General features: G+C 41.8%; 2 protein-coding genes and 1 non-coding gene across 3 annotated transcripts; 1 reads left to right on the top strand and 2 right to left on the bottom strand.

Annotated features, from left to right (window-relative positions):
* Positions 1 to 455: 455 nt before the first annotated feature.
* Positions 456 to 1,709, bottom strand: LOC126618470 (uncharacterized). Its single transcript, XM_050286548.1, has one exon. It carries the CDS (start codon positions 1,639 to 1,641, stop codon positions 1,177 to 1,179), a length of 465 nt encoding a protein of 154 aa, XP_050142505.1. The 5' UTR covers positions 1,642 to 1,709; the 3' UTR covers positions 456 to 1,176.
* An 8,859-nt stretch (positions 1,710 to 10,568) lies between these two features.
* TRNAG-GCC (transfer RNA glycine (anticodon GCC)) lies at positions 10,569 to 10,639 on the bottom strand. Its single transcript has one exon. It is a non-coding gene; the product is annotated as a tRNA-Gly (tRNA).
* Positions 10,640 to 12,982: 2,343 nt separating this feature from the next.
* On the top strand, positions 12,983 to 14,417 carry LOC126618468 (uncharacterized). Its single transcript, XM_050286546.1, has one exon. It carries the CDS (start codon positions 13,235 to 13,237, stop codon positions 14,204 to 14,206), a length of 972 nt encoding a protein of 323 aa, XP_050142503.1. The 5' UTR covers positions 12,983 to 13,234; the 3' UTR covers positions 14,207 to 14,417.
* The last annotated feature ends 297 nt before the right edge of the window (positions 14,418 to 14,714 follow it).

The raw sequence follows: 14,714 nt of genomic DNA, 5'->3' as shown, positions 1-14,714 counted from the left end.
AAACCATGTAGCACACCATGTCTACCCTATCACAGGTTGATTAAGGATGATGGACAACCTTATCACAGTCCTGAACAATATAGGAGTGTTGTTGGTGCACTTCAGTATCTCACGTTTACAAGACCTGACATAGCATTTGCAGTTAATCAGGCTTGTCAATTCATGCATAATCCTATGGTTTCTCATGTCTTTGCTGTCAAGCGAATTCTTCGTTATCTCAAAGGCACATCTACCTATGGTATTCACTTCAAACCAGGTCCCATGCATCTGCAATCTTATAGTGATGCAGATTGGGCAGGTGATCCAAACGATAGGAGATCCACTTCAGGTTTTGTTGTGTTTCTTGGTTCAAATCCTATTTCGTGGGCATCAAAGAAACAACATACTGTGTCTCGATCTTCCACAGAAGCTAAGTACCGTGCCCTTGCTATTACAGTTGCTGAACTTGCTTGGATTCGACAGCTCTTCTGTGATATGCATATCTCTTTACCTTTTTCTCCCATGATCTATTGTGATAATATATCTGCTATTGCCCTCTCTACAAATCCTGTGTTCCATGCTAAGTCCAAACACATTGAAATAGATTATCATTTTGTTCGGGAGAGGGTCACTCGTGGTGATCTTCAGGTTCAGCATGTTTCATCTGCTGATCAGTCTGCAGACATACTTACAAAGGGTTTGTCTACACCCTTGTTTCAGCAGCATTGTGCCAATCTAATGCTCAGTGCTCTCGAGCATCAGATTGAGGGGGGATGTAAGAAGAATGAAGTGGAAAATAGTGGTCCAAGTGAAAAGGATATCAGTGGGTAACTAATGCCACTTGTCAAGAGACTATAAAGGTTGGTATGTTAGTTGGAATCTTAGTGGTTAGAGATATAGTTAGTTGGAATAAGGAGATAGTTGGTTGACATAAGGAGGTAGTTAAAAGGAGGTTACTTACTTTGTAAGATTGAGTTTTGGAAACACTTATATAAGTGTGAATTGTAAAACAACATAGTAAGGAAAATCAAATACATTTTACATCTATCATTTTCTCTCAATATTTTCATATAACTTTCTGTTCTTCTAAAACTTCATACATTCTGCTATCTTCATACTTCAATATCATATTTTACTTCGTATTAATTTCTTTACAGCCGCATAATTAACACACCCATTAACATACATACGACAGAACTACGCAATTTGAGAACCAGTAGTACTAGTCGCTGAAGCTTTATGTCTTGCAGTGGCTCTAATGTAACTGAAAACTGCAACCAAAAAGGTGGTGGCAAGTCCTCCGAGGATCACACCGCCACCGGCAACCGACTTATCCGTCGAATGGTGGTGCTTTTTGAGGTGGATCTCTTGCTCTGGGATGCTCAGACTCTCTTCAGTCTCCGGCGCTTCACTTGTGGAAGCTGCAGGTGCACTGCTCGGGCTTAAAGCTGGTGCGTCAGAAGACTTGGAGTTGGCCTTACTAGGGTTGTGCATTCCCAGTTTCCTAATTACAGGTGGAGATGGACTTGGAGCTGGGGTGCTTGCGATTGAAGCTGAAGGAGACTGCCCTAGGGTTTGATGAGCATTTTCATCAGCCATGGTTACACTCACATAAGCAGCTGCTGAGATCAAGCAAAGGAGAAGCCATTGAGATTGAGCCATCTTTTTTACGAAATGGAGTGTTTTTTTTTTCTCCTGAGAAAACTTATGAAAATGGGTGTTGGATGTTTGGAGTGGATGAGGAGGATGAATAGAGGGATTCTTTGAGAGCAATATATATATTATATAGGGGTTTGCATGTGAGCAGAAGAGTGCATGCAGACCCTATAATTAGATGGAAAGTTCGAATTGTCGGATTCTAGGAATAATCTATTCGTTCCTGTACTTTGAATTAATGGGGTTGTCTGTGGGGGGAAATGCAAGAAGATTACACGTGTAATCATTAGAATATCGGAAATACAACTAATATTTGAATCAAGGGAACAAGATCAGTAACATGTTTATTTGTCAAGTTGTACATGCCAATAATTTGATATTATAACTTACGAACAGAAGAAAAATAAATTAAATGGAAAGCTCTGGTTCCCATAGATCCATAACTAAAGATTGGAAGATGGTCAGAAGTAGCTATATAAATTTTGGTCGGTGTTTTTTAATATCGATCGTATCAATATATTGCTTGGGATGGCAACAGCTCATATGGTGATCAGTGACCATGCCCTTAGCAATAGGTCTAGGTAGCAACTTACTAGATGACACCATTCTCTAATTTCTTCAATATATCTTGTTTCGTACACATTGAATTGCATTGAGATTGTTTGATGACTCATTTAGGATTGAACTATATCAAATAAGTTTGGACATGACCGAACAAGACTTGGAAGTGCCCAAGAACTAGATGGTGGAATCTAAAAGAAGAAAAACAAGCCATTTTCAAAGAGAAGGTAATCACCCAATGTGTGTGGGATAGAGAGGGGGAAGCTAGCCAAATGTGGGATTCCATGGCTAGTTGTATCCGAAAAGTAGCAAAAGAGGTATTAGGAGAGTCCAAGGGCTTTGCCCCACACCAAAAGGAATCTTGGTGGTGGAATGAGGAGGTACAAACAAAGGTGAAGGCTAAGAAGGAATGTTGTAAAGCCTTATACAAGGAGAGGACCGATGAAAATGGTGAAAGGTATAGAAAAGCGAAGCAAGAGGCGAAGAAAGCTGTCAGAGAAGCTAAATTAGCGGCTTACGACGATATGTATAAACGACTAGATACCAAAGAAGGAGAGTTGGATATCTATAAACTAGCTAGAGCAAGGGAAAAGAAGACAAGGGACCTAAACCAAGTGAGGTGCATCAAGGATGAGGATGGAAAGGTTCTTGCTACAGAGAACGCGGTTAAAGACAGATGGAGAGGTTATTTTCATAATCTTTTCAATGAAGGACATGAAAGGAGTGCTTCTTTAGGGGAGTTGAGTAACTCAGAAGAGTGTAGAAACTACTCCTTTTATCGTCGAATCCGGAAGGAAGAAGTGGTTGTAGCTTTGAAGAAGATGAAGCATAGAAAAGCAATAGGCCCAGACGATATACCAATCGAAGTGTGGAAAGTTTTGGGAGAGACAGGTATAACATGGCTCACTGACCTTTTCAATAGGATTTTGAAAACGAAGAAGATGCCAAATGAGTGGCGAACGAGCACTTTGGTGCCTATCTACAAGAATAAGGGCGACGTACAAAATTGCATGAACTATAGGGGTATTAAGCTAATGAGTCATACAATGAAGCTCTGGGAGAGAGTCATTGAGCATAGATTGAGGCAAGAGACACGGGTTTCGGACAACCAATTCGGGTTCATGCCAGGGCGCTCAACCATGGAGGCAATCTATCTCTTACGAAGATTGATGGAAAGATATAGAGATGGGAAAAAGGATTTACACATGGTCTTTATAGATTTGGAAAAAGCGTATGATAGGGTCCCAAGAGACATTCTTTGGAGGATTTTAGAGAAGAAAGGAGTACGAGTAGCATATATCCAAGCTATAAAGGATATGTATGAAGGAGCAAAGACTGCCGTAAGAACTCATGAAGGACAAACCGAAAGCTTTCCCATAACTGTAGGATTACATCAAGGCTCATCCTTAAGTCCTTACCTTTTTGCGTTGGTAATGGATGAGTTAACAGGACATATTCAAGATGATATTCCTTGGTGTATGCTTTTCGCAGACGATATAGTGTTGATAGATGAAACTCAGGAAGGGGTAAATGCAAAGCTTAACCTTTGGAGAGAAGTGTTAGAATCTAAAGGTCTTCGCCTAAGCCGATCAAAGACAGAATATATGGAGTGCAAGTTCAGTGCAAATGGAGGCCAAAACGAGTTAGGGGTGAGGATCGGAGATCAAGAAATACCAAAGAGCGACCGTTTTCGTTACCTAGGATCTATCTTGCAAAAGAACGGAGAATTAGATGGAGATCTCAACCATAGAATACAAGCTGGATGGATGAAGTGGAAGAGTGCATCCGGCGTGTTGTGTGACCGCCGTATGCCACTGAAGCTCAAGGGAAAATTTTATAGGACGGCAATAAGGCCGGCGATGCTGTATGGCACAGAATGTTGGGCGGTGAAACATCAACACGTACACAAAATGGGTGTAGCGGAGATGAGGATGCTTCGTTGGATGTGTGGGCACATGAGAAAGGATAAGATTAGGAATGAGGATATCCGGGGTAAAGTAGGAGTAGCCGAAATTGAAGGAAAGATGAGAGAAAATCGGTTACGGTGGTTTGGACATGTGCAAAGAAGGCCTACTGACGCTCCGATTAGAAGATGCGACTATGGGACAGAGGTTCAGGGCCGAAGGGGTAGAGGAAGACCTAGGAAAACTTTGGAAGAGACTCTAAGAAAAGACTTAGAGTACTTGGATCTAACGAAGGACATGACACAGGATCGAGCACAATGGCGTTCTAAGATTCATATAGCCGATCCCACTCAGTGACTTGGATTTTCCAAGTCTCCAACCAAGAAGTTTTCCTCACTCGGGAAATTAAGGGAACACTACCTCAACCTACATGCTCCACTCAGAAAGCTTCAACATACAAGCTTCAACAAAAGAAAATTCAAAGAACTTAGCGAAGAAGGCTTTGGTGTATTTAACACAATACGTTGAAATGAAGGAAAGCTTATTTATTGATATCCCCGATAAGCTACAAATATGTACATATACATGAGTCAAAATAAACACACAAGAGGGAGCCTTCACAAAGGTTGCTTAGGAGAAGTCTCAGCAGTCGGTAGAGCCCCAGAAAGAGAAGGCACCGGAGGGGGATCATTTGGAGCCTCAGTACTGGACAGAACCCTAGGAGGAGGAGGCATCAGAGGTTGATCATTTGGAGCTTCATTACGCGGTACAGCCTCAGAAGACGAAGGCAATAAATGCCTTTGGAACAAACCCACAAATCTCTGATGATCAAGTAAAACCTGACCATCAGTTTCCTTCATCTGGTCAAGCTTCCTCTTCATGTTTGTAGCATAGTCATGTGCGAGCCGGTGCAACTGTTTATTCTCATGCTTGAGCCCTCTAATCTCCTGTTTGAGACTCATCACTTCAGCCGCCAATGATTCAACTTGGCGGGTTCGAGCAAATAGGCGTTGGGCCATATTAGACACAGAACCTGCACACTGAACACTGAGAGCCAGCGAATCCTTAACAGCTAACTCATCAGACCGTTTGGAAAGTAGTCTGTTATCTTTGGGAGTGAGAAGGTTCCTGGCCACCACTGCAGCGGTCATATCATTCTTCATCACGGAATCCCCAACGGTAAGAGGACCAGTTGGGGAGACGAAGGATGGGCGCCATATGTTGTCTGGAGAAGGCGGGGCTGCCTCTTCAACAAGGTTCAAGTCAAAACGACGGTCGGAGGGGCCAGACATTTTCAAAGGTGTTGAAGAGAGAAGAGGTCGGACAAATCAAGATATTAGAAGTGCAAGAATGAAGCTTCTACTGGTGGAGATTCAAGTGTGCTTTGGAACTTAATGCCAGCCTCTATAAAAATCTGCACTCGACGGAGCTTCAGAAATCAAAGAGGCGCCTGCTCAGAAATCGAAGAGGCGTTTGCTTTCTCAAAAGTTGGGCTGCTCAAAGACCACGAAGGCCGATCTCAGAAATCGAAGAGGCGCTCGCTTTCTCAAAAGCTGGGCTCCCTAGAGACCACGAGGGCCGATATCAGAAATCGAAGAGGCACCTACTTTTCCAGCCTTGTCAGCACCTGTCACACGCACACTCAGCTTTGCGGAAATTATGGGCATTCTGTCAAAGACTTCTGGGGAAGTAGAAAACACATGAATCTTACTGTTCAATCACCCACTTCCCACACGCAACAATAGCTCATGGGTACCACAGATAACTTTGCCAAAGTTCTCTGCCAAAGTTGAGCACGTGAAGCTTGCAGCTCCCACTACATCGCTCTGACCAAGAAGGGTAAAAGAATAGCAAAGAAACAGCACTAACAAAGTTTAGACCCATAAATTTTGAAGGTCTAGCTACCATATTATTACCCACAAGGGTAAAGGAACAGTACCACTGCTGGATAATTGGAAAGTCCATGTATGTCAACCTCTGTGCTTCGTGGCAAGGTAGACTAGCAAACATGCCCAACCTTTACTCACATTCGAGAAAACACTCCCAATAAGATTGCTTGCTCCAAAATCGAAGAGGCACCGTCCTCCGAATCTAAAGAGCCAGACTCCTAACATGACTACTTTCTTAAAAATCGAAGAGCGGGTAAAGGAACAGTACCATTGCTGGATAATTGGAAAGTCCCTGTGTGTCAACCTCTGTGCTTCGTGGCAAGGTAGACTAGCAAACATGCCCAACCTTTACTCACATTCGAGAAAACACTCCCAACAAGATTGCTTGCTCCAAAATCGAAGAGGCACCACCCTCCGAATCTCGAGAGCCACTCTCCCAACATGATTACTTTCTCAAAAATCGAAGAGACACTGCTCCCCGAATCTCGAGAGCCAGACCCCCAGCATGATTGCTTTCTCAAAAATCGGTGAGGCACCGTTCTCCGAATCAATCGAAGAGGCGCTCGCTTTCTCAAAAGCTGGGCTGCTCAGAGACCACGAGGGCCGATCTTAGAAATCGAAGAGGCACCTACTTTTCTAGCCTTGTCAGCACCTGTCACACGCACACTCAGCTTTGCAGAAATTATGGGCATTTTGTCGAAGACTTCTGGTGAAGTAGAAAGCACATGAATCTTACTGTTCAATCACCCACTTCCCACACGCAACAATAACTCATGGGTACCACAGATCACTTTGCCAAAGTTCTCTGCCAAAGTTGAACACGTGAAGCTTGCAGCTCCCACTACATCGCTCTGACCAAGAAAGGTAAAAGAATAGCAAAGAAACAGCACTAACAAAGTTTAGACACATAAATTTTGAAGGTCTAGCTACCATATTATTACCCACAAGGGTAAAGGAACAGTACCACTGCTGGATAATTGGAAAGTCCCTGTGTGTCAACCTCTGTGCTTCGTGGCAAGGTAGACTAGCAAACATGCCCAACCTTTACTCACATTCGAGAAAACAGTCCCAACAAGATTGCTTGCTCCAAAATCGAAGAGGCACCGTCTTCCGAATCTCGAGAGCCAGACTCCCAACATGACTACTTTCTCAAAATCGAAGAGAGGGTAAAGGAACAGTACCATTGCTGGATAATTGGAAAGTCCCTGTGTGTCAACCTTTGTGCTTCGTGGCAAGGTAGACTAGCAAACATGTCCAACCTTTACTCACATTCGAGACAACACTCCCAACAAGATTGCTTGCTCCAAAATCGAAGAGGCACCGCCTTCCGAATCTCGAGAGCCAGACTCCCAACATGATTACTTCCTCAAAAATCGAAGAGACACTGCTCTCCGAATCTCGAGAATCAGACCCCCAGCATGATTGCTTTCTCAAAAATCGAAGAGGCATCGTTCTCCGAATCTCGAGAGCCAGATACCACAGACCACTTTTTCAAAGTGCTCTGACAGAGTTAAAACATGTGAAACTGGCAGCTCCCACTACCGTGCTATGACCAAGCAGGGTAAAGGAATAGCATTACTACTTGTTGTTAGGGAGACTCCTATATATGTCGACCTCCATCCCCAACGGACAGGCAGACCTGCAAAAATGCTCAACCCTTCATCATATCTGAGAGGGCACTCCCAACAAAGCCTTTCGAAATATTCAGCTTTCTTTCCCCCCGATAATACCTCTGCAAACAAGCTATACTAGAGCAAGAATATCTCATATCATCAGGGTTAAAAGCAAGAGTATCCCATATCATGCTTTTTTCCTATTTTTTCTTTTGGCCTTGTTTTTACCTGCAAGACAAGGAGAAAGAGAGCAATCAGTCAGTACTTGGAATCAAGCTTCCAGCCAGGAACTGACTGCCTGGAACCCCTTACCTGATTACTTACCTGGCATTGCTCTCGAGTACTCATCTTCATCATCTTATGTTTCCAGGGAAGATTCCGCATCTGCTTGAGGAACAGATAGGGCAAGTGCGAAGGATACAAGGAAGCATGTGGAGACAAGCGTAACAGCACACGTGCCGATACATCCATTACTCTGTCAAAAGCAAAAGTATCCCATATCAGCAGGGTGGAACGTACTCTAGATTTGATGGACTTGTTTTGACCCTCAAATTTTTCAGTCGGCCCTATACTCTGGAGGAAACCAGAAAACCCTCCAGCTCAGTTCAAGAATAAGCCTGTGGAAAGTTACTTCTTCAAAAGCAAAAGTATCTCATATCATCTCTTCTCATTTTTCTTCTCTTTATCCTTCATGCTGCTGCAAGATGGGGAGAAGGTGAACAATCAGTCGGAGCTCTGATTGCTTACCTTGTCTGTCACCTCTTTCAGCAGACCCCCTAGCTCGGCGACTTGGGGGACTCCTACTACATGGTTTGTATCGCGCTTGACCAAGCCTGAAACTACAAGTAAGCTTCAAGTGAAATTGATACATTACCTTGTGCATCTCCACCAGTTAAAGATACCACCCCTGGATGGAGGAAGAGTACTTCCAGAGAAGATGCCACATCTACCTATGAGACAGATAAGGCAAGTCAAGACGACACCACACTCCGATACTTAGAAGTTTCGTGATTACGAGATCATTATCCCACAATATTTCCTAATGTCATTTGTACTAAATCATTCACTCGTACTCACTAAAGGAGAGCTTGAACCTATGTACTTGTGTAAACCCTTCACAATTAATGAGAACTCTTCTATTCCGTGGGCGTAGCCAATCTGGGTGAACCACGTACATCTTGTGTTTGCTTTCCTATCTCTATCCATTTATATACTTATCCACACTAATGACCGGAGCAATCTAGCGAAGATCACAAAAAGCGACCGTTTTCGTTACCTAGGATCTATCTTGCAAGAGAACGGAGAATTAGATGGAGATCTCAACCATAGAATACGAGCTGGATGGAAAGAGTGCATCCGGCGTGTTGTGTGACCGTCGTAGGCCACTGAAGCTCAAGGGAAAGTTTTATAGGACGGCAATAAGGCCAGCGATGTTGTATGGCAGAGAATGTTGGGTGGTGAAGCATCAACACGTACACAAAATGGGTGTAGCGGAGATGAGGATGCTTCGTGGGATGTGTGGGCACACGAGAAAGGATAAGATTGGGAATGAGGATATCCGAGGTAAAGTAGGAGTAGCCGAAATTGTAGGAAAGATGAGAGAAAATCGGCTCTGGTGATTTGGACATTTGCAAAGAAGGCCGACTGACGCTCCGGTTCGAAGATGTGACTACGGGACAGAGGTTCAGGGCCGAAGGGGTAGAGGAAGACCTAGGAAAACTTTGGAAGAGACTCTAAGAAAAGACTTAGAGTACTTGGATCTAACGGAGGGCATGACACAAAACCGAGCGCAATGGCGTTCTAGGATTCATATAGCCGACCCCACTTAGTGGGAAAAGGCTTTGTTGTTGTTGTTGTTGTATAATAAATACTGAGATTGTGCATACTTATTAAATTAGACAACAGTTCAACACATTGTGTCTTACATATCGACAAATTGGAATTCAAATTTGATCTAGTCCCAGCCACCAAGCGTCAACAGATTGGTAAAATTACTTTTAAATAACAACTCCAAAATGGATTAAATAAGTAATTAATTTGTACATCAACATGGTCTCCAAGAAATTAGTACAAGGTTGCATCTTCTGTGAACATCTTAAGAACGTCGGAATTCTCACTCTTGAATAGAACATGGTTACATGCTATTAACACTATGACTGCCATGTTCAAGCATTCATGCATTGAGTTTTGCTTTCTGGAATTATGAACGTATAAGATAATGGTCGCTTCGAATGGTTCGATCATACAGCCGGGGGTGCATTTTCATGATCTAGCTAGGAATATGAGCATGTCTACTAAATATGTACATCGATCGTATATCTTGGTCTGTTTGTATATAAGAACTCTTTCGATAGAGTTGGTGATAAATAATAGCAGCAGCATGGAATCTACAAGCCTGGATTGTGGTAGTGTTTGGGAAATCAGAGACACAGCGCTAGGGTTTCATGATATTTTAAGCACCTACTCTCTGTTGCTGCGTAACTTCTCATGCAATATTTTAATTTAGTTTTTATGAAATCAAGTACTTGTTTAGTGATTAAAAATTTAGATTAGGAAGATGTGTTCGATTGTCATGCAGCAGGAAACAACTGTTTTGGACAACTTGAGACCGCGGCACGGTGTGTCTCATATGAATTACAAGGTTTCTGTCAAATTGTAAGTCACTGTCTGTGCACGAAGGGTGTGTGATTGGATTAGGGTTGCTTGCCTTCATTTTTATAAGCCAGCTCATCGATCGACTGGTGAATGGTGATAGTCAAACCCTAGTAGGGCAAGAGATTGGCTGCAGTTTCACGTGCGCAGAGGCTCCTCACTGTCAAGAACACACGTGCCTCCAGGCTTCAACTCTCGAGCCAGGCAGATTAAGTTGGTTGCTGAATCTCGATGTAACATTGTTCGATCAGAAATCTTAGTTGGAAAAGTGCCAAAAAAGAAAGATGGATCTAGAAAAAGGTTGAAAAAATAAGTGCACCAGCCGGGAATCGAACCCGGGTCTGTACCGTGGCAGGGTACTATTCTACCACTAGACCACTGGTGCTTTACGTTATGAAGGTTAGTTTATCATTATTACAAATTAACTACTAAGAGGTAATTCCATAATTACCTTCAGAATTATGGTGATGCAAGTGTGGCTTCTATCTAGTGTAGAAACGGGTTCCACAGTTGCAATTTTCTCAATTTAACGAAAGACCATACGATTAAACAGACAAAACATAACTTGATATGATTTCAAATCATCTTTGTGTACAATGTGAAAAAATTAAAACTTAGCGATTCATTTTAAATTCACTTTAAACTTGAAAAGTGTAAAATGTTGTTAATCCAACTGCCAAATAATAGCTTCTTTTATTTTTTTTGTAAAAGATCCCTCTACGTATCACACTCTCCCTTAGGTGTTTTCATAAACAAAAGTATAACGGTAAACCAACAAAAACTAACTAAAATATAAAAATAAAGAAAAAAAACATCCCGTTTGTAGGATAAAGAGAAATTAATTGCTCTCCTATATATATATATATAATTTTTTTTTTAATAGATGAAAAAAAAAACACTATTTGGCTACTACAAATTCAACAACTACTCATACTTTTAACTTAATCACATATGGACATGTATTCAATCCATGTTTATAATTTCAATTATTTGGATAAATGTCCGTTTGTGATTGGATAGAAGAGCCAAGTAGTGTTGATCAATACTGTCAAAATAAAAGCTATTAGATAACTCATTATTAATTATCCTCTCGAAGTCATGAAAATTGAAATGACTCAAACGAGCATGGAAGTTTCGCTGCTTCATCTTCCATGACTACCAAATTACCGATCACAAAAAATTGATGATGAGGGTTTTCTTGTGAACTATCAAATTCATGTTTAACTTTTTTGAAAGAACGATGGTTATTAATGATTGTTAGAAGTAGTCATTCAATTTTAAACCGATCTAGTCTCCTTATGTAATTCTCCTTTTCTTTCTTATACACAGGATATTATTTTTGATAACTAATCTTGGTAGCATTTCCTCCACTCCACCTTCTTCTCATGTCTTGCTCAACCGAACCGCACATCATGAGATGGTGGATGATACCGAAATTGTTCAATTTGGCGTTACTTTAATTATCTCCTAGTGCCTTTGGCTACATTACCTCTTCTTTCTAAGCAATCGTAGTTAATCAAGGGGTGTTAGCTATAGTATGTATGCCTTAGACCATCTAGACCATCTTCAACTCGCAATGGGAAATTTCCATATTTGTTTTTTAGCACTATTTCTTCTCCCAACATTTTTGCGCCATGCTAACACTTGGTCACCAACCACACGACAAGATCAATTTGAACAAATAGTTAATAAGAGTAAGCCATGATCTTTTAATTGTTGCAACATTCAATAGGAGTGAGCCATGATCTCTTAGTTGTTGCAATATTCTTTTCTTTTTTCTTTTGTTGTAAAACAAGAGAATGACTCGAATTGATTCTATGAGATGAGTATTTCTTTTTAGGGTGTTAATCTTGCAATTACACTAAAAATTGAGGATGCAAAATGTTATTTATTCTTTTTTTTATTTGATTTTAATTGAAAAGAGAAATTTGATTCAGTTGGATTATTGTTGAAGAAAATCGAGACTAATATATACAATAAAAAAAATTGAGGCTAAAACAATTGTTCAACAATTGATATAGTTGAGATGCTAAATTTTAGTTGGGAAAAAATATGCTAAAATTTGATTTTGGAAGCATAAATTTTAGAGGTACTTGTTGATTTGCACTCCCAACTTGTATAGAGCTGCCAATTTCAGTTTCATATAAGTTCGAAGACAAATCGACCAATATACCTAAATTTTAATAGTTATTGGAGATGAACATATGGGATCAAGCTTGGACACCTTTGCACAAGATCAAACTCTTGATTTTTGGTTCAACATTCAAGTTCAAGATTTCTTGGTGTGAGCGTTATGATGCGATACGTTACTACCAATTCACTATTACAATATTTGTATCCAATTTTACTTTTTAACATTGGAAGATTCTGACGGCTGCACTTGGCCTATTTCTACGCCTTACCCAACCTCATCACTTCCAACGTATACACCATCAATATTTGTATCTATTTATTAATTTTACCATATCTTTCTTATATATCAATTTTATTTTAGTACATAGATCAGACTGGTCAATAGTACTTTGTGACAAGTACACCAATAACTTTTTGAAATGTACCAACAATTAATGTTAGAGTATACAACAACAATTTTATAAGCCCATGAGATTTCCGGGGAAAGTTCTTTTGCTTTACTGCTTAATCCTAATTATCGTAATTCAAGATTTGATTAAGTGCGTGAAAAAAAGTGAGCTAAATTTCAATATATTACCGGCCCACAGATTGTTAAGGGCCCGAAAGATAAGCCTAAGATTTATAGATGAGCCGGTCCGGGTCGGGTTGTTTCCCTACTCCCTCATCCAAAATGCTAAGAAAGCCGACCGCCACACATTCGGAAACTCCACACTCCACAGTGGAACACAGTGGCTTCGCTGCCCTCACTTCCCGCCATCTTCTTCCTCCGTTCCAATCTCTGCAAACCCTAATTTCAATTCTCCAACTTCCCCCTATTTCTCCACTCAATCCCTAATTCGTTTCCCAAATGCAGCGCCTCTCGTTCTCCAATGCCTTAACGTCCCCAACCCCTCTCTTCCTCCACACGGAGCTCTCCCACCTCTCCCTCCAATCCCTAACTCTAACACCCAAACCCATGATAATCCGGATGGGCGGCGGGCCCAGAACCTTCCCCGGCGGCGTATCCAAGTGGCAGTGGAAGCGCATGCAGGCGAAAAAAGCCAAGCAGCTCCTCAAGGCGCGGCTCTGCCGCGAGCGCCAAATCTACGAGATGCGAAAGAGGGCCGAGCTCAAAGCCGCCGTGTCCGAGCTTGAGCGGCCATGGGAGGTTGTCGAGAAAGCTCCGAACTTGTTTTCTGTCAACGCCGACGAGCAAGTCAAGGTCTTGGCTGATAGGTTTCAGAAGCCTGGTGGATTCGATTTGTGGACGGAGAGGGACGGCCCGCAGCTGTTTCATACCATGGAGGACTTACCCTCCGCGAGGTTTTTCCCCAAAGGGGTTGTTCATAGTGTGAGGCCGTATAAAAGGATTTCTGGGCCGGAGGAATTGGAGAGTTTGGAGCTTGAAGATGGAGGATTTGGAGGAGCTGAGGAATTGGGAGATGGGTTTAAGGGTAAGGGGAAATTGGGAAGTGGGTCGTTCGATTCAGAGGAATCAGATGGGGAGGGTTTGAATCTGAAACATGCTCTGGAATCGTTGAGTGTGAATGGCCAAAGTGGGAAGAAGTACGATGGCAGAGTGGTGGAGAGAGGGAATAGGAGAAATTCTAAGTCTTCAGTTGGGTTTGATAATGCGGAAGCCGGTTTTGATAGGAAACAGAGAGGACCGAGTCCCACAATGCGCGGTGCAGAAGCTGGTTCTGATAGGAAACGGAGAGGGCAGAGTCCAACAAGAAAGACTCGGAGTAGCAAGCGAAATGATTCAGGATCTGAAGTTTTTGATATGAGCTTGCAGCAAGATGGAAGCTATGAACTTAGAGAGCATAACGGCAAGCCATGAATTTTTTCCTCATAAGTTGGTCTGGCAAGAGCCATTTGCATAGAATTAAGTGAATGGCAAGGGCCATTTCATGCTCAGCAATTGTACCACCCGCACTTACACAATAACACCCACTTACACGCTACAGATGTTTGTTTTATTTTCTCTTTAGTCTACGTGATGCTTGTTATACATGATTTTTCAATAAACTCAATGGCAGCTTATTTTGGAACTGCAGTTCAATGTCAGATTTTAAGAAGATTGATGTGCTCTTTAGAAAAAGAAAGAATGTTACGACATGTTACGAGGGATGATTGATGAACCACACAGGTGGTAGATATTAGCATTTCTCTTCCTTATTTTGCCTACAGATATCGTCACCACAGATTGATCACAATTAATGGTAGGCATGGTCCGGTTCGGCCAGATTCCATCCTCAAAATAAAACTAGAATCGAAAAATTTCATCGATTCGGTTCGGTGTGGTCCGCTTAAATTTATTACTAAAATTGTATGGTTCGGTTCATATC

Source organism: Malus sylvestris, chromosome 4 (assembly GCF_916048215.2).
Source record: "Malus sylvestris chromosome 4, drMalSylv7.2, whole genome shotgun sequence".
Lineage (NCBI taxonomy): Eukaryota > Viridiplantae > Streptophyta > Magnoliopsida > Rosales > Rosaceae > Malus > Malus sylvestris.
This window is presented reverse-complemented; position numbering and strand designations above follow the sequence as displayed.

Bases quoted from the DNA above. Each gene is read 5' to 3' on its own strand.
- LOC126618468 (XM_050286546.1), top strand. From the start codon at position 13,235: ATGCAGCGCCTCTCGTTCTCCAATGCCTTAACGTCCCCAACCCCTCTC.
- LOC126618470 (XM_050286548.1), bottom strand. From the start codon at position 1,641: ATGGCTCAATCTCAATGGCTTCTCCTTTGCTTGATCTCAGCAGCTGCT.